The sequence below is a fragment of the Chondrus crispus genome, genomic scaffold (genome assembly GCF_000350225.1).
Source record: "Chondrus crispus Stackhouse genomic scaffold, scaffold_62, whole genome shotgun sequence".
In the NCBI taxonomy this organism is placed as follows: Eukaryota; Rhodophyta; class Florideophyceae; order Gigartinales; family Gigartinaceae; genus Chondrus; species Chondrus crispus.
The window spans coordinates 39,447-61,300 of record NW_005178579.1 but is presented as its reverse complement, the minus strand read 5'-3'; the positions used below and the strand labels follow the sequence as shown (position 1 = coordinate 61,300).

General features: G+C 55.7%; 12 protein-coding genes; 7 read left to right on the top strand and 5 right to left on the bottom strand.

Annotated features, from left to right (window-relative positions):
• Nucleotides 1-278: 278 nt before the first annotated feature.
• On the bottom strand, nt 279-2,536 carry CHC_T00007111001 (hypothetical protein). XM_005710525.1 is given in 2 exon segments: nt 279-730; nt 731-2,536. 1 exon segment carries the CDS (start codon nt 2,534-2,536, stop codon nt 731-733), a length of 1,806 nt encoding a protein of 601 aa, XP_005710582.1. The 3' UTR covers nt 279-730.
• A 1,195-nt stretch (nt 2,537-3,731) lies between these two features.
• CHC_T00007110001 (hypothetical protein) lies at nt 3,732-4,100 on the bottom strand. The gene has a single exon (XM_005710524.1). It carries the CDS (start codon nt 4,098-4,100, stop codon nt 3,732-3,734), a length of 369 nt encoding a protein of 122 aa, XP_005710581.1.
• Nucleotides 4,101-6,205: 2,105 nt separating this feature from the next.
• On the top strand, nt 6,206-9,921 carry CHC_T00007109001 (hypothetical protein). XM_005710523.1 is given in 2 exon segments: nt 6,206-9,679; nt 9,680-9,921. The coding sequence occupies 1 exon segment, from the start codon at nt 6,206-6,208 to the stop codon at nt 9,677-9,679; it is 3,474 nt and encodes a 1,157-aa protein (XP_005710580.1). The 3' UTR covers nt 9,680-9,921.
• An 81-nt stretch (nt 9,922-10,002) lies between these two features.
• Nucleotides 10,003-11,473, bottom strand: CHC_T00007108001 (hypothetical protein). XM_005710522.1 is given in 2 exon segments: nt 10,003-10,645; nt 10,646-11,473. 1 exon segment carries the CDS (start codon nt 11,471-11,473, stop codon nt 10,646-10,648), a length of 828 nt encoding a protein of 275 aa, XP_005710579.1. The 3' UTR covers nt 10,003-10,645.
• A 514-nt stretch (nt 11,474-11,987) lies between these two features.
• CHC_T00007107001 (hypothetical protein) lies at nt 11,988-12,578 on the top strand. The gene has a single exon (XM_005710521.1). It carries the CDS (start codon nt 11,988-11,990, stop codon nt 12,576-12,578), a length of 591 nt encoding a protein of 196 aa, XP_005710578.1.
• A 1,339-nt stretch (nt 12,579-13,917) lies between these two features.
• CHC_T00010335001 (hypothetical protein) lies at nt 13,918-14,106 on the top strand. Its single transcript, XM_005710520.1, has one exon. It carries the CDS (start codon nt 13,918-13,920, stop codon nt 14,104-14,106), a length of 189 nt encoding a protein of 62 aa, XP_005710577.1.
• Nucleotides 14,107-14,553: 447 nt separating this feature from the next.
• On the top strand, nt 14,554-14,724 carry CHC_T00007105001 (hypothetical protein). The gene has a single exon (XM_005710519.1). It carries the CDS (start codon nt 14,554-14,556, stop codon nt 14,722-14,724), a length of 171 nt encoding a protein of 56 aa, XP_005710576.1.
• Nucleotides 14,725-14,758: 34 nt separating this feature from the next.
• CHC_T00010163001 (hypothetical protein) lies at nt 14,759-15,758 on the bottom strand. XM_005710518.1 is given in 3 exon segments: nt 14,759-15,124; nt 15,125-15,505; nt 15,506-15,758. The coding sequence occupies 1 exon segment, from the start codon at nt 15,503-15,505 to the stop codon at nt 15,125-15,127; it is 381 nt and encodes a 126-aa protein (XP_005710575.1). The 5' UTR covers nt 15,506-15,758; the 3' UTR covers nt 14,759-15,124.
• A 176-nt stretch (nt 15,759-15,934) lies between these two features.
• Nucleotides 15,935-17,074, top strand: CHC_T00007103001 (hypothetical protein). The gene has a single exon (XM_005710517.1). It carries the CDS (start codon nt 15,935-15,937, stop codon nt 17,072-17,074), a length of 1,140 nt encoding a protein of 379 aa, XP_005710574.1.
• A 587-nt stretch (nt 17,075-17,661) lies between these two features.
• On the top strand, nt 17,662-18,081 carry CHC_T00010188001 (hypothetical protein). Its single transcript, XM_005710516.1, has one exon. The coding sequence runs from the start codon at nt 17,662-17,664 to the stop codon at nt 18,079-18,081; it is 420 nt and encodes a 139-aa protein (XP_005710573.1).
• A 15-nt stretch (nt 18,082-18,096) lies between these two features.
• On the top strand, nt 18,097-18,657 carry CHC_T00010164001 (hypothetical protein). The gene has a single exon (XM_005710515.1). The coding sequence runs from the start codon at nt 18,097-18,099 to the stop codon at nt 18,655-18,657; it is 561 nt and encodes a 186-aa protein (XP_005710572.1).
• Nucleotides 18,658-18,764: 107 nt separating this feature from the next.
• Nucleotides 18,765-21,798, bottom strand: CHC_T00010201001 (Trehalose 6-phosphate synthase, family GT20 / Trehalose 6-phosphate phosphatase). XM_005710514.1 is given in 2 exon segments: nt 18,765-18,939; nt 18,940-21,798. 1 exon segment carries the CDS (start codon nt 21,796-21,798, stop codon nt 18,940-18,942), a length of 2,859 nt encoding a protein of 952 aa, XP_005710571.1. The 3' UTR covers nt 18,765-18,939.
• Nucleotides 21,799-21,854: the final 56 nt, after the last annotated feature.

Here is a 21,854-nt window from a genome sequence, read left to right as displayed (position 1 = left end):
GGATAGGGGGACGTGAGAGAGAACACCTGCTCCCCTGTATCACGCGGGAATTTTCGGGGGGGGGGTGGACAGACAGAGTTGAAGTAATGATTTGGTATCAGTTCAATTATTCAAATTTGATGATGGGGATCATACGATGTGCCACGTGGGGAGGCGGAGGGCTAATTGAAGGACACGAAATCAAAGAGTGATGCATGGAGTCAATATGGAATGATGGATGGTGTGAGAGGTTTGCCGCACCCCACGACGCAATCGTATTCACAAATTAGTGCAAGCTGCGCTGGTTTTCGTCATTTTTAACAACTCCTCCGACACTACCGCTTCAATCCACTTTCTCTCACACTCTCCAATCGTCAGAGAGAGTGTAATCGCAGTCTACATTCAATCCCAACCCAGTTTGTATCAGTTGAATGATCAAATCGAGAAAATGTCGTATTCGGAGGCGCAACCCGACACTACTCTATCACCGTTCTCATGCGTCCGCGTGATATTTAATAACTCTTGACGGAACCGCTTGTGGTGTGTCGCATGTAACCCCGCATCCACATACCGCTTTCACGAAATATCTACAACTCACCTACATTACATACAACTGTTAAATTTACCAAGCTTGCGCATTTCACATATCCGTTCCTCCATGCTGCCAACTTCCCTCTTGTCTATTGATGCTGTCCAATGTTTTGGGATGCAGAGAGAGCTCCTCTAGAAAGAAAGCAAGGCCTACCCCCCTTCAGAAATTGAATTCCTCTGTGATAACCCTGTCCGCGGGCACGTTCAGCGACGACAGCATCGACTTCACACTTTCCATAAAACCTACAGGACCGCAGAGATAAACAACTCGCGACGCAACGTCCGGCACGTGCTCGCCCAAGAAATCCTTTTCGACACGTCCTGAATACTTCTCAATACTCCCTGATTCATCGCCCCCGCCGTCCTTCTCACCCGCAACCTCTTTGCCCGAAATCAACTTGATCAGCTTTGTCCTTCCCTTCGATACTCTCGCGCGCCGGTGCAGTTCGTCCTTGAACGGCATGTCATCCTCACACCGTTCTTGGTGAACCATTACGACATCCGGCGCAACATTTCTCGCACCATCTGAGCGCGCACCAATGCCTCGCAGGATGGCCATGTTGGGCGTGATCCCGATTCCCCCGCTGATCAGCAGCATCTTCTCTGGCAACTCGTCCGTGTTGAACGGCGTCATGTCCCCACCGATTCCGAGCAGCTTCACCTGCAGTCCCACTTTCGCGTGGTCGTGCAACCAGTTCGACATCACCCCTTTGTCTTTGCGTTTCACAGACACCTCAAGCGTGAGATCCCCTTCCGTCGAGTTTGCCACTTCGGACAGAGTCCATGTGCGGATGATCGGCTCGCTGTCGCTCCAGATCTCCGGCATCACCCCAAAGTCAAAAGACGCGTACTGACCTGGCAAGAACGGAATGCGCTCCGCCGCCACAAATCGAAACGTCTTGACCACAGCCGATTCTTCTGTCACCTTGACAAGCGATATTCTCATCGGGTACTTCTCCATTGACTCCGCCCCGCCATCTTCATGCGGCAACATTGGACTGTATGGCGAGTATTCCGGCGACGTCCACCTGTAATTGGTCGCAGGTCCGCGACTCCTGCGGACGGCCGCTATTCGGAAACGCGTCAGCCGCAACGCAGACTTCTCCACGCGTAGAGCTGCGTCCACGTCCCACTCAATACTGGCGCGCCCTGAAAGCTGCACCGTATGGCCGGTGTCAAAGTCAACAAACGAGACGCCCGCTCTATCATCGACTTGCAGGTTTCCGGATGATTGAAACATGCCGTTTCCTCGATACTCCGGCCAGAAGATCTCCTTTCCAGACGCCACACGCACGAAGCCCGGCCGCCCACCCCTGTGGTTGGTGTCTGCCCCGGCGGCCTCGTAGTAAGTCCCAATCCACAACGCATCCGCGCGACCGATAAGCGCCTTGTCGGCTGCTGAAAGAGAGTGGTCTGTTTCATACGCGGCGCCTTCTGGAACCGGCGGGAGCGAGGACGTAGCCTGCGTAACCTCGCGCGCCTGGATGTACTTTGGACAGTTGGGGAACGCCTCCAGGACGGATATCTCGAGAGTTGCACGCGGCCCAGCCGGTGCATCATGAAGCTTCGTGACGACCCCGTTCGTGCGATACCGGCGACGGCTCATCATGTGAAGGGCGATAACACTGACAGGAATTTCTTTCTCGCTCCTCGCGAGATGTTCATAGAGGACATCTCCTCTGGGCAGCCCGTCCAAACGGATGGAAAGCTTATCAGATGAGGTCGAATGCACAAACTGTTGCCCGAACATGAGAGAGACCCAAACAGAATGGCCGGGGGTTTCGGCGGTTGCAGGACCCACGGAGGTGAGAGCAAGGAACCGAAGCTTATGAAGCAAGGAATTTAGAGCACCGCCCTCTGGAAGATGGTCGTTTAGGCCACGAGAAAGCTCATCAGCTACGCCTCGAGTGCCTGCACGGCGCTGTACGCCGAGCTCGCCCGGATGAAAGGAAGCGACTGGAGACATGAGAAGAGGAGTGAAGTTCAGGGGAGTCGAAAGGATGATCGAATGCTAATGGAGCAGGCGGAGGATGGTGAAGATGCGGGAACCGACCTGCCGGCTGCCGGGCTTCACGCCAGTGTGCTGGAAAGTTGTTTCTCTCCTTCGTTGCACCCTTCAAACATGTTCATCTTCATTCCTACTGATCTTTCTTAACCCACGTCAGGCAGTAGAGTAACTGCATTTTAACCTGAGAACTGAGAAACTTGAGAGTGCGACACCTACAAGGCAGCCTTTGGCTGTTTCTACATGGGGGAGAAATAGATACCTGTAGCACGTATGAGAAATTTAGCGTTTTGTATAACGCGAGACATCCCTTATTCGGCCTCGAGTGGCGGCCTATGGGGAGGTGCGTGTCACGCCATGCAAACCGGTGCAAACCACAAGGCATGTTTGACCTTTGCAACAGCCGATTTTATCGCGCGTTCACCTCACTTCGACGGGGAAGATTGATGATGGATGCTTCGAGTTGCAATGCACTAGTGCTGAAGTCGGCGGGCAGGTATGGGATGTGTTGTATAATAGTATGTGCTTTTTGAGATTGTGTTGCGTATCCAGAAAAGTATCCCGCTGCTGGTACTGACTAGGACAGAGGGGAGCTCGATGACATTCTGTGTCCAGCCTCTGCTAGGTTCCGGACGCAGCATGTCATCGAGCTCTCCTCTGTCTTACTCAGCTCTGTCTTACTCAGCTCTGTACTGTACTACCCGTTGACTCCAGGGGCAGAGTTTCTTTCAAAGACCAACACGGCTTTAGAGCTTTAGCTCCTGGAAGCGCTGTTGTCGGAGGATGATCAATTGCTGTACTATACTGCTAGGGCGCGATAGAATGAAAAGACGAACTGTGTGTGTCGGAGACATTTCGAAAGTGCTCTATGCGTATTGCGAACAGCAGATCTCTTGCAGCAGAGCTCTGGAGGGATGTCTGCAAGACTCACAATCGTCAAAAGACAAGTAACGGAATCATGTCTGAAGGAGCCGCATCTATCTAAGAAAACAAGGGCAGGAAAGACCCCACTCACATTTGCTGGCCAAACCCTACTCTACTTCTGCCGCTGTTCTCTCTCTGTTTTGAGACCTCTATCGGATGGCAAGCATCACCCCAACTGGTCCAGGATTACCATATTTAAACATAGCACTGCGAGGACGCGTTGCTGCGACGGCTATATACCTGCTACCGCAAACTTTGCTTCCAATTCCTCTGGTCGCGGAATGCGCTCTTCTTCCGCATAGTAGCCCAGTGTCTTGCTCTTCTCCAACAACACGCTAGTCCAATGCGTCTTCAACCCCAGCGTCCTGCGCTTGTAGTAAACCGTCCCCGACCATGTCGACGCGAAGTCGCCAATGAAGCAACCACATCTCACCGCGAGCTCGCGCTCTACAAAGTTCTGGTCATTATGCAGGAGCGACTGTTTCACGGGCGGCGCCAGCCGCGCCCGCTTTCCGAATGCTTCGCGGAGCTGCCTCACCGTCTCCTCCGGCACGTACGGCGATGCGGCAAGGAAGAGCGCCGGCGTCTGCTCCGCTGCCATCAGCTTGACCACCACGTCCACCAAGTCCGGCATTGGCGCCCAGTACACAGTGTCCGGCTGGTTGATAGCCATGAGCAGCGTAATGCAAACCTTGCCCTCCGTCCCTGGCCTGGGCATACACTCCTTCTCGTCGTAGCGTAGGTGGAGCACGGTAAGCTCCTTGACGTTCCAGCTGGCTGCCATGTTCGCAATCCTAGTCACGGGCTCCACATAGTGCATGAACGAGTACAAATATTCATGCCCAACCCGCCCCCCGTGCGGAAACGTGTGTCCGTCGACCAGCACGCACGCCGGGCGCGACATATCTCTTCCCGCAGCCGGCAGCATCTGCCGGTCGCGAAGCGTGACGAGCTCATTCACCAAGCTCATATCCGGGGGGTGCGACAGCTGCATGTAGCGCCTCTCCACTGCGGCGTTTGCAAACGCGTGTTTGGCGCACTCGTCCTGGTTTTTCGGGGTGATGCCGTCGTGCGGGCACAACAAGAACTGCAGCACCTGCTTCGTCCTGGACGATACCTTAGCGGGGGGCACTTTGTCGGGCTTCTTCGCGCGCGTGAAGATGTAGACATAGTCGAAGCTGCCGGCGCACACATGCGGGAAGTGGGACAGGATGCGGGCATGCGGGGCGACAGCGGGCTGCATGCGACCGAGGTGCCAGTACTTGACGCCGTGTTCCTCGAGGGTGCGCTCCGTGGTAGTTTTGCTAAACTCTCGGCTGGGGAGGGAGGGGAGGAGGAGGTCGAGGTGGGCGTGGCGCGCGAGAACGAGGGCCTCGAGAAGGAAGTAGAGCTGGTTGCCGACGCCGCCGTGCGTGATGGCGACTAGGACGGTGTTTGGACGGCGGGCGACCACGCGCGTGGAGGGGATCGTAGCCGGGTCGTGGCCGGTAGGGGGTAGGGCGGCGGTGAGGTTGTGGGGGCGGGGGGGTGGTGCATGTTGCGCGCGGGGGGAAAGGAAGCTGGAGTAGAGCAGGCCGCAGACGACGAGGATGGCGAGCGTGCGGCGCGCGATGGCGCGTCGCGGCTTAGTGCGGATGAGGGGTTGCTGGACGTGGGAGTGAAGGTGCATGGCGGCGTGGGCGACATGGCGCCCGGGAGGAGGAAGGATGGCGCCGGGGTTTGGTGTATGGAGGTAGGGGGGTGGATGACTGTCGGTGGGGATGCGGCGACTGGAGTCGGTGTCGCTGGGATTTGTCTGTTTCTAGCTAGAATGTCTGACAGTTGGAGTGCGACCGTTCGGGGCGTTGTCGCCGTGCCCACCGACGTCAAGTCAAGCGCTCACCAGCGCTTGACTTGTCTCGTCGTCGACTGGCGAAGACCTCGACGTGCTCCAGTTGCACGGCGTGACAACTGCTGCTGCATGACATGCGCCGAAGACGAAGCGCCGCTTGCCGGACACACCGCACGGCCACTCCGCCGGTGCGGCACTGGTATCACCCGTAAGCAATCGATCGGTGTGGTGACTTTGCATCCCACCCCTTGCCTCGCCTCGCTGCGCAGCTGCAGCTACCACACGCAAGCCGGGACTTCATACATTCCATCTCTGACGCAAACTCACCACACACAGCGGCACCGCCACGCCGGCCGTGCAGGCATTCGCAGTCCTGCACTGCCGCATGGGCTCAGCACACACTCCTACCGCGCCGCCAACAATTTTCCGCGCCTGCGCTGCGCCATCGCCAGCCACCACCTTCTAACGCGCTTTACCTTCGCTCGACGCCGCCCTCTGCTTCCGCCCGACCCCGCTCGCCCCGCCCTGCCAAGCTTGCCGCCATTCCCATCCCCGATGGCGCGCCCGTGCTCGCGGGCTGCACTCGGGCCGCAGTACGTGGAGCGCAGGGGCCGTCTCTTGCGAGCGGGACAGCGGACCGCGGGGGGCGTATTTTTGTGTCAGAAGCGGGGCGCGCAAGGAGTGGCGTCAGTGGAAGCGGGGCTTGCGTCAAATACTTCACAAAAATAAAACTCCTGCCTCACTCTCCACCTGCCGCCCTCTCCCGCCCCCCCCCCCCCCCCCCCCCCCCCCCCCACACCCCCCGTCCCTCGCACTACACGTAGTTGGAAACGAGTTTGCGTGTGACCGAGCGTCGCAACCAACCCAGCCCCACCATGTCCGTCCCCCACCTGGAGTTTGAAGACCTGGTGCGAGTGCGCGGGCGGCGGGACCTAGCGTTTGTGTCGCGCGTGGCCGGCGGCGACACGGATGACGAGTCGCTGGCGTCGGACGACGCATCGTCGGACGGCGACGGCACGGACCAGCGCGGCCGCTTCGTGCGCTGGCTGGACGGCCTTCCCGGCGTGTCCTCGCTTGCCGCCCACCCGCGCACGGACGACCAAGGGAGGAAGCTCATTTCGAGCTACGACGACGATGACATGGACGTCGACGACGAGCCGGACGCCCTGTCCGCTAGCAGCGACGAGAAGCGCGATAAGCGCGATACTAAGGAGCTTCCTGAGGGCTGCGCGCTCGTTGTCATGGCCGCGACGGGGGAGAAGGAGGTGTGCAAGCTCGACGACCTCGAGCTGCTGGATAGGAACTTTGACCCCGGCTTGCTCGCCGCGTGGGTCGAGGAGGGCCCCGACGGTTTGAAGCAGTCGGGCTTGGTGGAGGAGGTGCGCAAGACCGTCATCGTGAGAAGGGTCGTCGATATTACTCCGGCCACGGTCGCTGTTGCTGATGACGCCACAACGTTCGAGCTACCTGCGGAGCGCCTGGGTTTCTTCTTGGGCATCCGCGCGGGCGACACAGTTGTCAGCGGGTCCTGGGTTGGTGTCATTGATCACTTTCAGGAGGATGTCTTTGTCGAATTCTCAGACGGCGCCATCGCCTGCATGCCGGGGCATCGCAAGGCACTGCTGAACGTCGATGAACGAACGCCCGATCGCGCGAGGCCAGACCCCTTCACCGAAGGATTGTATTATCCAGGACAGAAGGTTCGCTCTATCCCGCCTGTGTGGCAGGCGGTCGCTACCTGGATCCGAGGGGGGTATTCGGGCAAGGATGAGGGCATCGTCAAGTCGGTGTCCGTCGGCGATGTCAGCATCGAGTGGGTCGCCAAGAGCATGTATGCAAGCCACAGTGATGAATCGAGAAAGGAAGAGGGCCTTCAAGTGATGAGGTTCGCCGACGTCACACTACTCGAGGGCTTTCGGAGCCTCTTGTGGTCTGTTGGCGACCGTGGCTACTTGCTCGAGCCGGAGCTCGCGGATGGCCGTGTCGCGGATCGTGCCACGCCTGTGGATGGCGCTAATGGTGTCATAGGTACGGAGGTAGTGGAAGAGGCCGATGACGGTGATGATGGCGACTGGGAGGAGGATCTGGTGCTGGACCACAGTGGCGCTGGGCCGTCATCCTCACCTGCAATGCCGCCAAGGAAGATGCGGTCAAGACGGCACGGGGGGCGGCTTATGAAGGCCCAACGGAGAGCGAGGGAGCGCAGCGCGGGCGGCGCCAATGTGGCTACCGTTACTGATGCCACGGTGGCGAGTGCCTCGGCAAAACCAGAAGATGTCGTGCAAGTTGTTGGTACCAAGACCACGGCTGACATCGTATGGCAGGATGGCTCCAGGTCGAAGGGCGTGCCAACTACGAGCTTGCGATTGCTGCATCACTCGGACCCGTACGACTTTTGGCCCGGAACCGTTGTCCTCAGGACGGACGAGGAAGCGGATGTCCCAGGGAATGAGGGCACAGAGGTAAAGAAGCCTTCCTTATTCGACATCAAAAAGGGTGCAGTGGTCAAGGTGAATCAGAATGAACGAACCGCTCTCGTCAAATGGCAAAAGGACTCAGAATCTGCGTTCATCGTGGAAGAGGAGATGAGCGTTTATGACCTCAAGATTGCAGAGTATGAAGTGGGTGTTGGAGAAACAGTATTGCATGTGCCGCAACAGAGTGACGAACAGCGAAACGAGTGGGTCGGGGTGATTACCAAGCAGGCCATGGGGGAGAGCACCGTTGCCTGGACGGGTGGTAAAGTGAGTGCAGTTCCAACAACTGAGCTTTTATACATTACAGGCGGGGATGATGAGTCGTTCGAGGGAATGGAACATTACTCGCTTGAGGGGAGCGATCAACCAAGCCCTGGCTCATCAGATGAAATCCCTTCGCGAGAAGCGCCCCCCCATTTTCAAGTACAAGACAGCCCGGTCTATCAGCAGAATTGGGGAACAGATGACGACGGGGAGGACGGTGGTGATAGCGATCATGTAGTGTTTTCGTTTCTTGCTGGGAAAGAAGTAATCAAACGCCACCTTTCGAGTGCTACGATTCGCGCTTTCCACAGGGGCGCAGATTGGGTCAAGTTTGAGCGTTCAGTAGAGAATATTGGAACCGATGTGAGTGACAGGCTGAAAGTCAGACGCTTCATGCCGGATGGATCTCTGAGAAGGCGGGAGATCTCAACCGATGAAGAACGCCGCCTAGCGGGCGCTTTTGTGTTCAAGGTTCTTGGCGACCTTCTTTTGCAATTCGAAAGAGAAAGGGACGAGGACGTTGACGCTGAAGTCCGCTCGGAAGAAGCTGCAAATGACGAATGGACGGATTTCGTGAATCTAGTCGTTTTAATATTCGGTCGGATAATGAAGAAAGAAACAGAATGGCTATCCAAACAATTGGCCATGGTTGGGGAGAAAGTCGATGTTAAATTGGCAGACAGCACTCTGCATGGCGAGAAGAATGAAGCAGATGCTCGAGAAATGGAGATCACAGATGAGCAAGTTAATGTGCCATCCGAGGCAGACTCAGGAGGGCCAGCGAGCTTTGAAGTTCTTCCAGACCTTAACGTCTTCCACCACTTCATGGATGTCCCCTGGGATGCGACCTACAGCAAAGGATTTCTGACCGTGGTCCACAAGGAATGGAATCGCCTCAGGAAAAGTCTACCCCCGGGCATGATCGTCCGTGCATGCGAGTCCACTGTCGATAGATTCCGCGCCGGGATTGTTGGTCCTGAAGACACGCCTTACGCCGACGTCATCTTCTTTTTCGATATCCGCCTGGGCCCCAAGTATCCCGTCATGCCACCTCATGTATGGTTTCATTCTCATGGTCGACGGCTGAACCCGAACTTGTACGATGACGGAAGGGTCTGCCTCAGTATTCTCGGAACATGGGATGGAGACGATATCGAGTCATGGAATGCAAAGACGAGCAACCTGTTGAGGGTTTTGCTGAGTTTACAAGCTTTGGTGTTTGTGGAAGAGCCGTACTACAATGAAGCAGGATACGGAAAACAGAAGGGGACCAAAGAGGGCCATACCAACTCAAGAATGTACAACGAAAGCGCACTCCTGCTCTCTATGAGGTATATCTTGCAGTCGTTGAAAGTGGGGAACCTTCCCGAGGATTGCAGGGACATTGCGATAAGTCATTACCGCAAAGCGGGGCCAAAATTACTGGAAAGGTGCCGTCAACTTATTCAGGCTAAAGACGTGAAGCCAGCAGGTCCTAGCTCAGATACTGGGGACGCAGGGACGTCGGATCAACAGCCTTACCCTTCTGTAGGCTTCCAAAGGTCGTTGGTCCAGCTCCTGGGATCTCTTGAAGGTGTGTTTTCTTCTTTGGAGAAGGATGAAAGCTAACCACTAGCCCTGCGCTTCTACGGCTGCACAGGGAACGAGTGTATTTAACTTTTTGAGATAAAATCTTGAGGGCTTCGGTAGAGTTGATGTAGTACAGACATACCCAGGGCAAGGCTAATTGTAATTGTAAATAGTGTTTACTCCGACACCAGCTCGAGTTTTGGGGTTGGTCCGACGCTGCGTCCTCTTGCAGGACAATGCAAGACGAAGAAACACGCATAATCAACACAAAGCACTCACGACATGAAACGAGCACTAGGAGAGCCTTCTACATACAAGCGGAGCAAGTCATCCCACCCGCGCTTAAAAGAGTCAGGGACTAGTTGAGTTGTGTTGTTTACTTACAGGTTGGGAAAGAGCTTTGGCTAACGTACAATATTCACAAACGCTACGCAGAAATATACGAAGTTAAAATTGGGCAGTTGCCATGCAGGTTGGCGGGCTAGAAGGTACATTTGTCGTCCTCGAACAAGTGATGACGCATTTGCGATGGGGATGTTTAGAGCTGCAATCCAGCGGAGCAAATGCAAAATACCTCAAGGTCACTTGTTGGGGGAATAGAAATTGGCATACGGGCATCACGGCATGCCGTCGAGACAAGGCAAACTTGTTCCGCATCAGCCTAGAACAGAAGTCTTTGAACGAGGGTTGAGCCTCACACTCCGACGTTGTCCCCACCAGCTCCACCTCTCCGTATGCAAGAGGCAGAAATCGGTTGAAAAAAAGCTGCAAGGCGGACCGCCATATTGCTGGCGCAGCATGAGAGCTGCTTCTCGCCAACACTTGACACCTCACCGCATAGATACAATAGCATGAATAGTACATGACAGACAGGCGACGACGAGCGGGATTTCCACGTTATGCGCCCTCCGTCTCGAATGTAAGAGTTAAAAAAAGAGCTTCAACATGAGTCACCAAAGCCCTCCAGCTTCGAGACTCGCAAAAACAAGCCGCGCATGCGCACGACTACGCCGCCTTCTCTCGGTGAGCCTCCGGTTGATTGCGCGTTTCCCCAGTGGCCAGCCTCCAAATTTTGTTGAGCCAGGTCAAGTTGAGGACGAAGCCCGCCACGACGGAGCCCAAGGTAATGACAACAGCCCACCTGGGCACGGTATCCGGCACGTCGGAGACAATGGTGAACTGGTAGGCCATGCCGGCGCCGTAGACGAAAAACCTAGTGACGACAAACAGCAGAGCGAAGATCATCTGTACCGGGCGGAAGAACCAGGCATCGCCGTAGCCGCTGCGGATCAAAAACCAGCGCAGGTTCAAAAAGGGGGTGCTCGCCTCGCCGATGATGAGCCACGAGAACATGAACGGGCAGAGGTTGTAAGCGCCGGCGACGACGGCGCACAACAGGAAGGCGAGGTGGTGCAAGACGGTATCGAGGCCGCCGAGCGCGGGGTACTGGCGGAGGATGTGGACCAGGTCTGCGAAGAGGTAGGTAGCGAGGAGGATGTTGGTGTCGAGGACGCGGCGGGTCTCGGCGGCGAAGGGGAGGACGGCGAGCGGCAGGGAGGCGGCCAGGGCCGGCGGCGGGTGCTGCAGCTGGATGTGGACCGGGGCGTGCAGCAGGATGCGCAGGTGCTGCAGGCCGCGCGTGGTGACGATGACGGCGTGGATGGTCGAGAGGATGTAGGCCGGGGCTTCTTGCTGCAGGCGGAGGCGGACCGACTTGGAGGGGAGGAACGCGTGCGAGGAGGGGTGAGAGAGGGCGTGGGTGAGGAGGGAGGAGGTGGCGAGATAAGTCAGGTGCCAGAGGGAGGAGGCCACGAAGAAGGATGTGACGTCCATGGCGATGGGGGGGGTGGGTCGGGTGGGGCGGGTGGGGCGGGGACTGGGGAGGTGGTGGGGGAGCAGCGTACTCATCCGACGGGTCACCCTGTTGAAGGTGCGAGCGAGTGCTGGTGCTGGTGCCAGCACTGCCAGCAGTCAGTCTCTCATGGCACCATCCCGAGCCTCGGCAATCACAATCGCGATTTCCCCTATGCCTCCACATGTCTCTTCTCCATTGGTTCGCAGCAATTGTTTTCGGGTTTGCTCTGTCACCTTTGTCGCACGTGTCCACGTCATCCGCGTTCTACACGTTTTCCATTCATACACGTTGTATAGTCTTCCACGTGTATGAGGTGGCACCACAACGGAAAGAGCACTACGTGTACACTGTACAGGGCTGAAGCTATTCGTACTTTATTGCATCTAGTCGGTCGCTGTACACGCAACACATGACTACAAAGGACTAAACAGATCCATCTTCCCTTTCGTGGACGATCCACCATCGCTCCCCAGCTCCCATACATTGATCCCGATGCACCTGTCCGACCCCCCTACCCTCCCCCTTATCCTCTTCTCCCTCTCGCTCCTCGTCTACCATGCCCTCGAAGTCCTCCTCGTCCTGTTCCACACGCCCGCCGAGTTCGACCGTTCCTCCTTCCTGTTCTCGCCGGCCTACGTCCTCGCCATGACCCTCTCGCTGCTCGAGTACCTGCTAACCTGGCGTTTCTTCCCCGCCTTCAAAACCACCCTGCGTCTGCCGGGCCTTCTCCTAGGCGCCGTCCTAGCCTTCTCCGGCGACCTTCTGCGCAAGCTTGCCTGGCTCACGGCCCGCCACTCCTTCACCCACCGCATCCAGACCACCCGCCGCCCGGCCCACGTCCTCGTCCGCAAGGGCGTGTACGCGTGGGCGCGCCACCCGGCCTACCTGGGCTGGTTCGTGTGGGCCGTCGGCACCCAGGTCCTGCTCGCCAACCTCGTCTCTTCCGTCGCCTTCGCGCTCGCCGCATGGCGCTTCTTTCGACACCGCATCCCCGTCGAGGAGCACTACTTGGTCCGCATGTTCGGCCGCGAGTATGAGCTTTATCGACAGAACACTCCCACAAGAATCCCCGGCATCCCCTGATTCGACCCCCCGCCCCACCTGGACCGCACCTCTATTTGCGACACCCACCCCGCCTCAGTCATCGGTACTGCCGACCAGCCCTTCCAACTCGCCCAGAGAGAACCCCGCCAGGCTTTCTAGTTGCGGCAACGCGCCTCGCGCTTCCTCGCCACGCAACCCCGCCGGCATCTCCGCGAGCCACCCGAACAAGTCCCCTTCGTCTTCCAAGTCCAGCCCCCTCTCCTTCCCCACCCCCTCCGACACTCCATTCGTCGACCTCGTATCCTCCCTATCCTGCTCCTTCCCGCCCCCAAACCCGCCGACCACGTTAGTCTCTGTGACCGACACGGGCTGTGTCTGCCTCGCCCCACCCTGCATCCTCACCTCTATCAGCCCCACGGAACCCAGCCCGACGCCCTGGTACGCCGCCACCTCGGCTTCCTTTGACGCAAACTGGTAGGCAACCGGCCTTCTGCCCCGGCACGTCTCGAGCTTCTGCAGCAGCGCGCGCACAACCGTCCACTCGGACTCGCCACGCATGCTCACCACGATCTGCCGCAGCACCCCGTTCTCCACCTGCAGGTGCGCGCAGTTCTCCTGCAGGCTTTTCAGCCGCCCCGCGTTGCGCAGCCGCGTGCGCATGCTCCGCTCCCGCCCCTTCCGGTTCCGCTCTGCGATCTTCTCCTCCTCGGACATCCCGCGCCGCGGCTTGCTGCCCACGCCCGCCGCAGACTTCCCGTACCCCGAAGACTTGCCGCTGCCGAGCGTGCTGCCCGCTTGTTGACGTCCCGCCTTCTCGGTGGCCAGGCCGCGCGCCCCACCCTGCAGGTTTTGCGACGGATTTACGCGACCTACCGATCCAAGCTTGTCTCCGTCTGACGACAGCGACTGCGGGAAGGGCTGCAGGACTGACGTCTGGCAGCAGCTCTGCAGGTTGCCGGTCGTGGGGAAGGGCTCATGCTTCTCTTTGATTCCGCAGCGCTTGTCTCTGGGGTTCACCCATTCGGCGAGGTCGGTTGCTTGTTGTATTTGCCCGATGGTTCTTTCGTTGTCAACTGCGTCTCGCGACAGGGACAGTTCTTGTTGGAATTGCCCGCGCATTGCAGTTTAAGATTTGCGATCTGTCGGAGAAACAGATTTCATCCGCACTTGCGCTAGGGTATATCTCAGCTTCCAAAGAACAGGCGAAAGGCTCCCTACGCACGCATGCGCAAACAATTCTGACTTGGAATGGAAAAAAGCAAACCCTGCGCCAACCACGATCGGCTCGTATAGAAGATGGCGCCGCCCTTGGGCTCAGAACTGCGTTGCCATAACCGTTGGAAGTGATGAGTGCTCGTCTCTTGTACTATCAAAGCTTATGCTTGTGATCGAAACAGTTTATTCTTTGCCAACGTCTAGATCTAGTTGCAATGAAATCGCCGACACACTTTCAAGTCCAATTCTAGGCAGTGTTCTTTCCCATAATATTGTCTGGGGTTGCTACAGAGATTCAAGGCGTGTGGCCATTTCACCTGACCACGTCCGCCTCCCTCAGGATGTAATATGATAGTATGAGTCGAATTATCCCGTTGCATTCTTCAGGTGGTATTGCATCGCATTATCACGGGCTTTGGAATCTCGGCGAACGTGTACTTTCCGTAAGTCCCAGTCGTTTCTTGCACCTCAGGTTTGAGGATTGCCTGCGGGGGGAATTTGCAGCCCGTGTGCAACACGTCATCTATCTATTGACAAGTGAAGAGTCAATTCGATCATTCGCCACGGGGGACGCTTGGTTTCAGAAGAGTGGCGGGGTCTTTGACTTTCAATCAAAGCACAACAAAACGGGGTTGCTCGAATTAGAAAATGCGCAAATCAAGATCAGATCAGGTCTCACGTACGCGCGACTGTACGGTAGCACGGCGATGTGGTCTGTTTCCAATCTGAACAGCAAAGGCCTTCGAAACAGCTTGCCGCCGGAGGACGTGTTCAAAACTGAGTGGACGCGCAAGTGGACATGCGCTCACGGAGAGAAAAGTTTTCATCGACCCTTAAGGTCGTCCTCACACACCGTCGTCCTCACACACCGTCGTTCACTCTCCGCTTCGCAGCGCGTCCGCCCGTGGGTGAGTACGCTGTGGACCTTTACATGGCAAACTCAGTGCGGAATCTGGTAGCTACCAGATAGCTACATAGGGCATGATACTTTCACCGGTGATTTCATTGGCGCAAATGACGGAATGTGATCCAACCTCACGATTAGGAAAAGACCACAAACGCGCTTGCAAGCGCACGAGATGTGGTTTTACGGATGACTTGTACCAAGCGGGAACCGCTGCTGCAGTCTGGCACCGCCTGATTATATCAACTCACGTTTTAGCAGGAAGCGCGATATGATGTGTGTCGTATAGAACGGAGTACTCTGACGTGCGGGGCAGCGGGGCATGTATATAGACTCGCACTCCAATCCCACCGTGCTAGTGAAGTCGCATACAAATAACAACAGCCTCCCCTGTCGCGTTGCCAACCCAACCCCCTTTGGAATAAAAGTTAACTATTAACTGTGAACTTATTCTTGCACTGCTCGTTCAAGCAGGTATAAAAAATAGTCTGTCCCTCATCCACACCCCGAAGCTGTGCCGTATGGTAGGAAAGCCTGCCATACTTACACTTGGGACACTCCTCGTCAATGACGGCCTCCTCCCCCCTCCCAGACTCATCGCGACCAGAAAGGCGCAGCAGGATTTCCGAGCGCTCAATCGGGATGTCGAGGGAGGAGCCCTCGATCTTCCTTGACACCTCCTCGATCGGAACTGGACACGCGCGACGGGTCGGCGGATGCGGGCAGCGAGGTGTTTCATCGCGTCAGTCTTTGCGTCTCTCTTTGCTCGTGGCAATGCGCGGGAGGGGGGAGCGGGGCAGGGACGCACCTTTCGCTTTGCAGAGAGGACAGTCGAAGTTTTTGCCATCCGTGCTGCGCGGCTCGCGGAAGGCGCCGCATGAGGCGCAGAAGAGAACGTCTTCCATGTGCGACGGGCCACGCGGGTGAGAGTCAAGCCAGCGCTCCGTGCGACGGGGATCGAGGAGGGACACCGACCGCCTTTCTTCCTGGGCAGAAGAGACACGTGTTACATCTGTACGACGTGTGTGTAAAACGTAGAAACTCTTCCTCGGTACACGTGTGGGCACTCGATGGCCACTCGATGGCGTCAAGGCCCTCATCTGATCTGATCTGATCACGCTAGATTAGAGAATACAGAATAGACTCGCGGTACAGTAGAGATGCTCTCAAGAGCTCTCAAGAGCATCTCTACCCGCGAGTCATACTCTAATCTAATGACAAATTTTTCGGCGGCAGGGTCACCTCCGTTGCAACCCTCAAGCGCGGAGACGAGTGCATGCAAACGGTGCAACTTCGAATTCATCCCTACTCATCGCCGCTCTTATCGTTTGCAATTCCTGTATCATGGCAAGCGCGCAATTCCAACTCATGCTTCAGCTGCATCCATGTCTACCAAGTCTTCCCTTTGCCGTGCCGTGAACAGCTCCCTGCTCACCACTCTCGCCCACTCCATCCCCGCACGATGAAGACCCTAGTCCTTTTTCTCTCCCTCCTCACTCTCACCGCCTCTCAAAAAATCTCTCTCAAAGTCAACCTAGCCGGCGGCCCCGTCGGCGACTTCCTCGGCGAGGACCAAGTCCTCGACATGACCGGCTTCTCCAAAAACGTCGTGCGCGACCCCATCCAAAACACGGACCAACCGGAGGTCTTCCAATCGCAGCGCTTCGCGCGTTCCTCCGACCTAACCCTACGCCTCCCCGTCCCAGACGGCATCTACTCCGTCACCTTGCTCTTCGCCGAGACGTTCCGCCGCGCCTGCGTCGCCGGCGCGCGCGTCTTCGACATCTCGCTCGGCACCCCCGTCTCTGGCGTCACGAAAGTCGTGGACAAGTTCGACCTGTTTCAGACGGCTGGCTGCCAGGCGGCACATGGCAAGAGATTCGATGGCGTCCCGTCCAAAGACGGCATCGTCGTCCATCTGTCCCAGGTCGCTCAGCACCCCTCCCTCGCCGGCTTTATCATCGAAGGCTTCCCGCAGCCAAAGGGGAACGGAAAGGAGTATCAGGCCATCGCCCAGGCCCAGATAAACCCCGCTACCTATGGTACCGCCATGCCCGCCGCCGACGCGGCCTTGGGCGCCCAGTCGCCGGCCGCGATGGCCATGCACCAAGGCCAGGGTGCCCCGGGTATGCCGGGAGCTCCCGCGCCGAGGCCGTCAGGGATGGAGGCGCCGCCGGGTGCGCTCTCAGGCGCACAACCGCCGACTGGAGCGATGGGCCCAGTGCCCGGCGCACCGGGCGGTTTCGGTGCGGCTAGACGACTGCTTTCGGTGATGGCGCATGAGGAGGAGCTCGTGGCGAAGACGCACGATATCCCACTGCTCAGGGCTGTGGGGCGCGCGCACTCAAGAGGACTCAAAGCTATGCCCGTGGAGGCGACATATTTGCAAGACCCAGATGCGACTGTTCGCGACTAAAGCAGATGCGGATAGATGAGGAGTCGTCTTGACTTTGCTGGGAGGCAAATGCAGGTTGGGGATATTGTAAGGAGCGTTGCAATCGCACTTTTGCGGCAGGATGATAAAGTATCCAGGTTCTTAACGGGCGTCAAGGATGAATCCGATCGCCGTTGCTGTGTACGACCGTCCATCTGGGCGTAAATTTATCTCGTCGTTTTATCGTTGTCCTTCTTTATTCAGGTATCAACTTCAATTCATGAATTCTTCTTATAGCTGAACGGCTCCCGTTCATCACACGAATCATACTTCAGCACAGAACAATCTCGCTCTGGAGAATGGCGATGTCTGCCTGTTTTGCATGGAGCGGACGCGGACATTCAATATAGTGAGAAACTCTTATCTTACATACACAGCAGTTCAGACGATAGAGCTTTGACAAGACTTTGCAAAAGAACGAACATCCTCGTGATTCCAGCATTGCGACAAACTTCCACATCGCATGACAGCATCTGTTCTGTAGTATCCTATCCTGTTTTCTGCTACCTTCCACGCTTCGCTTTCAGTCTCAGTTTCGAGTCACCACGAACTCTATCTCCCTCAAAGCGATGGTACAGGCCTCTAGAGCCGGGCTTCGCCGAAGGCTTTTGCTCCATCTTGCCCTAGTTTTCGCCCACTTCTATGTATGTGGTAGTATTCACCTCAGCCCAGATACACACAAACTTCTCAACGTCGCCGCCGCCATTCCGCTCCGATACAAACAAATCGTTGATGAGCTACAGCAATTACCAATGCCACTACCCGCAATCAGCAGCAGCAAATTTTCCTTGTCTTCGTTAACTCCATTTTGTGCAAAGTTCACCGTTCCTGAGATTGAAGCAAATGTAGTGCCGGAATGTATCAGATGGGAGGTATGTACATCTACTCAGTTGAGGCGTTTATTCGCGAGTGGGTTTCTATGTCGGTCAACAACTGAAGAGGACGATTCTGACATTTTTCTATTGATCCTTGATTCTGTAATGGCCTAGGAGCAAGAGCTCGATATGCTGCTTATGTACCTCGACTTGATTGCCTCCGGAATGAATGAAGATTTAGCCAAGGGGTTTTACGAAGAAGTCCGATGTTTGAGTAGGGCAAACATCAATCCCGCCCCGCAACAAAATATTTGGGAGGTCTGCTTCTCGTACGACTACTCTGAAATGGTTGGCGACCTTCTCAGTCAGTATATTAACAAAGACTTTAATCTTCTGCAATCATCCCTTGACACTTCCGAGCGGACTGGAGTCAATTCTACGACGAGATTCTTTTCTGCAAGCTCTGCCGCTGGTCGCAGACCAACCTACTTCATGTCTATGTTTGGGGACGGGAGAAACTTCAGGATGTACTCATCCAGGGAAGAGCAACTCATGGAAAAGTCTTGCTGTGAAACCTGCGCGTCCACCAGGTACTTTGTAAACGTTCAGAAGAATGAGTGCCTGAAGAATCCATTCGGGAAGCATTGTTGTCACGTAGCCTGCAAGTCTTTGGGGCGATTGAAGGTCGGAGTGTCGTCCTCAATTGCTTACTGTTGCCCCAGATGTCGACCTCAAGCCTGCAAGGCCTAACCTTGGCACACAAGGACTGGTCAAATGCTTCGCTAGTAGTTAGCTGCATCAAGGACCGGGAGACTGTGAGGAAAATACCGCTAGACAGCTCAACAGACAAAAATCTGTTCAAGCAGAACGCATTTTCAATCTTCATTCCGTTCCGACTCATGCGAACGGCCTTAATGTACAGTATCATTGTCGCACGAATACCTATACATTATGATCGATCTATGCTTCATGACAAGTGTCTTACCTAGTCCCAATAGTGATGAGCTTCATTTTACAGGCCTCTCGAGAGGTCTAACTATCTATGGACTCGGCTTGCGATGATGGCGGCGGCGTTTCCACGTTATCAAGTGCTCCTGATGATGGCGGCGGCGTTTCGACGTTATCAAGTGCTCCTGATGATGACGACGACGCTATTCCTTCTGATTCTTCCGCTACCAATCTGCGTAGAGCTACTGGTCGCATATCTTCTAAAGTAGAACTGCGAACGTGAGTTGCGCTTCCCGGGAGGGCAATTTCGATAATGCTCTCTATCAAGTGTGCAACATCAATTGAACTTCGCAGATAGAATCGCGCATTACTCGGCTTGACGCCGACTGTTGCAGTAAAGAGATGACTGTCTTTTGTAGCTGCGTTCTCCGCGAGCACTGCAAACATGTCCTCGTCCGTCCTATCATCACCGCAACAGAGGACAAAGTCAGGGCTTTCCTCCAAATCTCTCAACACCTGTGCCACCATGTTACCCTTATTGACATTTGCAAGCCTCACTTGCAACCACCCTTGCCCATTCACGACCTCAACGTTGAAGGTATTCAGAATACTTTCAAGATGGTCGTGCATTTCCTTTGCCTGCCAAGTACCAAACTCGGGATCTGCGGCGAGGTAGTGCCACACAAGCCCGGCAGATTTCTCCTCGATGTACGAACCATCTGTGCGCTCCGTGTATAATTGCATTATTCGGTACGCTACTTCAATCCACGACAGGTCGGCGCCTGGAGCCAAGTTCTCAAATTCTGTTCCACCCGGCCTCTTGTAATAAAAGCCATGTTCTGCTGCGATTCCAAGGGATTTCATGTGTGCTAGATGGAAACCGTCTGTCGCGGTGCCTCGGCCGGATAAAATTACCACTGTGCTGTTCTTCTGTTTGGACAGAAGTTCCAGGTTGCGCATTACATCCTCGGTTGGTCTTGCCCACGTGTGTGCCATTCGAGAGCTTTCGGATTCAATTTGTGTAAGTGTTCCGTCATAATCGAATAGGAATAATCGCCTCTCTGACTCCCGGAATGCCTTAACGACCGTTCTTGCATTCAACATAGTGAAGTCTTCAAACTCGATCTTGCGGAAGCCGCGACCTCGGCTCAAACCCAGTCTCACAACTTCCTTCACGGACTCGGAAGCCTCTCTCAGGTCTCCAAGGAAGGACTCCGCCCAATTGGACGAACTGTTCAACGTAACATACTTACGATCCGCCTCATGCTTCAGTCGAATTTCAGCTGCCCTTGTTTCCTTCTTTTGAATAACGTTGTCGATGGCATCCCTTAGCTCATCAACGTTCCATGGATTCACACGGACGGCAGAAGACAGAGCCCGTGAACAACCTGTAAACTCCGAAAGAATGAGCTGTCCTTTACCCTGCGGAGTTGACACAATATACTCGTACGGGATGAGATTGAGGCCGTCTCGAATTGGTGTCAAAAGCAAGGCATCGCAAACCGAGTACAAAGCCATTCTCTCATCAAAAGTGATGTTTTGTTCAATGTACAGGACGGGCTTATGATCCGCGGTACCATAGGTAGAATTGATCTTGTCAACCAGTTCTCGAATTTCTTGTCGCACCGAAACATTCACTCTGGCTGCTTTTGGAATCGCGACTTGAATGAGGGCAACGTTCGAACGAACGCGCTCTGACGACGTGGAGAGATAGTCTTCAAACGCGATAAGTTTCAAGGCAATACCCTTGATGATATCCAGATCGTCAATGGCTCCAATCAGGGTCTTACCAGGATACTTGGCCTCTAGCTCTGCAGCCTTTTGTCGTAGGCGAGAGACGCCAATTCGGTCATTAAAGCGCTCTGGATCAACCCCGATATGACTGACCCTGATCATGACATGGCGTCCTTCATACTCAATACCGAGACTTCCGCGGCGAGCCTCATGTTCAAGGTTGAGCAGCCTAACACAAGCAGAAAGAAAATGTCTAGCGTAATCGAAAAGGTGAAAGCCAAGCATGGTAGCACTGAGCAAGCCCTTCAAGATCTCGTTCCGCACGGGCATCATTCTGAAAATCTCGGAGCTCGGCCAGGGAATGTGGAGATACAAGCCAATCTTGACGCCGCTTAGCTTAATGCGCAGGTAGTAGGGCAACAGCATGAGATGGTAGTCATGAACCCAGATAAGATGTTTCTCGTAATGCTCGACGATAATGTTGCTAAAAGTCCTGTTGACGCGCTGGTAGGCATGCCATGATTCCTGATCAAAGCGCTTGGTGTGGCCATCGGTGCTGACGTTGGTGAGCATATGAAAAGCCGGCCAGAGGGTATCTTTGCAAAAGCCTTGGTAAAACTTGGTGCGGGTCTCCTGGGGCAAATACACGGGCACGGCGTTGAAGTCGTCTAACAGGACTCTGGAGATGTGGTCGCGATCGGCGGGCGGAATGGGGGTATCAGTATTAATAATGCCGATCCACAGGGGCTTGATTTTGAGCTCCTCCAAGCCTCTGCGCAAGCCCGTGGACGTGAGATACAGGGCGTCGTCATCCCAGGCAAAGGACCATTTGCCGTCGGGGTCACACGTCGCGATGACAGGAAGGCGATACAGGACGATGATGAGGCCCTCCTGGTCTGAGCCGATGCTGACGGGACTCGCAGGGGCCGATCTGCCCTCCGCCTCGAGTTCTCTCTCCCTCGACAGGGAATGCTGTCTCGCCAAGCCACGAGCGACGGTCTGGACACGGTCCTCGTCGAGGTTATTCAAGGTGCCAAAGACCCCCTCGTTGACGACCATATTGGCGCCGCCCTCGGTATCAACGAATCTGTTTTCCTCGAAATCCTCCCAGTGATCGACCTTGGCATCGACCAAGGGATCGGCGACGTTTTGGAAACCGTGGGTATCATTCGGATTGAAGGCGCGGGGTGGCTCCTCGGTGCCTGCCATGCACACATACTTGTAATGGAACCTAATTGCCGCCGGCAAAGTGACGGAAATCCTCC

What these genes read in the sequence shown, in the direction of transcription:
- CHC_T00007111001 (XM_005710525.1), bottom strand. Translation starts at nt 2,536, where the DNA reads ATGTCTCCAGTCGCTTCCTTTCATCCGGGCGAGCTCGGCGTACAGCGC.
- CHC_T00007110001 (XM_005710524.1), bottom strand. Translation starts at nt 4,100, where the DNA reads ATGGCAGCGGAGCAGACGCCGGCGCTCTTCCTTGCCGCATCGCCGTAC.
- CHC_T00007109001 (XM_005710523.1), top strand. Translation starts at nt 6,206, where the DNA reads ATGTCCGTCCCCCACCTGGAGTTTGAAGACCTGGTGCGAGTGCGCGGG.
- CHC_T00007108001 (XM_005710522.1), bottom strand. Translation starts at nt 11,473, where the DNA reads ATGGACGTCACATCCTTCTTCGTGGCCTCCTCCCTCTGGCACCTGACT.
- CHC_T00007107001 (XM_005710521.1), top strand. Translation starts at nt 11,988, where the DNA reads ATGCACCTGTCCGACCCCCCTACCCTCCCCCTTATCCTCTTCTCCCTC.
- CHC_T00010335001 (XM_005710520.1), top strand. Translation starts at nt 13,918, where the DNA reads ATGCTTGTGATCGAAACAGTTTATTCTTTGCCAACGTCTAGATCTAGT.
- CHC_T00007105001 (XM_005710519.1), top strand. Translation starts at nt 14,554, where the DNA reads ATGCGCTCACGGAGAGAAAAGTTTTCATCGACCCTTAAGGTCGTCCTC.
- CHC_T00010163001 (XM_005710518.1), bottom strand. Translation starts at nt 15,505, where the DNA reads ATGGCAAAAACTTCGACTGTCCTCTCTGCAAAGCGAAAGGTGCGTCCC.
- CHC_T00007103001 (XM_005710517.1), top strand. Translation starts at nt 15,935, where the DNA reads ATGCAAACGGTGCAACTTCGAATTCATCCCTACTCATCGCCGCTCTTA.
- CHC_T00010188001 (XM_005710516.1), top strand. Translation starts at nt 17,662, where the DNA reads ATGGTACAGGCCTCTAGAGCCGGGCTTCGCCGAAGGCTTTTGCTCCAT.
- CHC_T00010164001 (XM_005710515.1), top strand. Translation starts at nt 18,097, where the DNA reads ATGCTGCTTATGTACCTCGACTTGATTGCCTCCGGAATGAATGAAGAT.
- CHC_T00010201001 (XM_005710514.1), bottom strand. Translation starts at nt 21,798, where the DNA reads ATGGCAGGCACCGAGGAGCCACCCCGCGCCTTCAATCCGAATGATACC.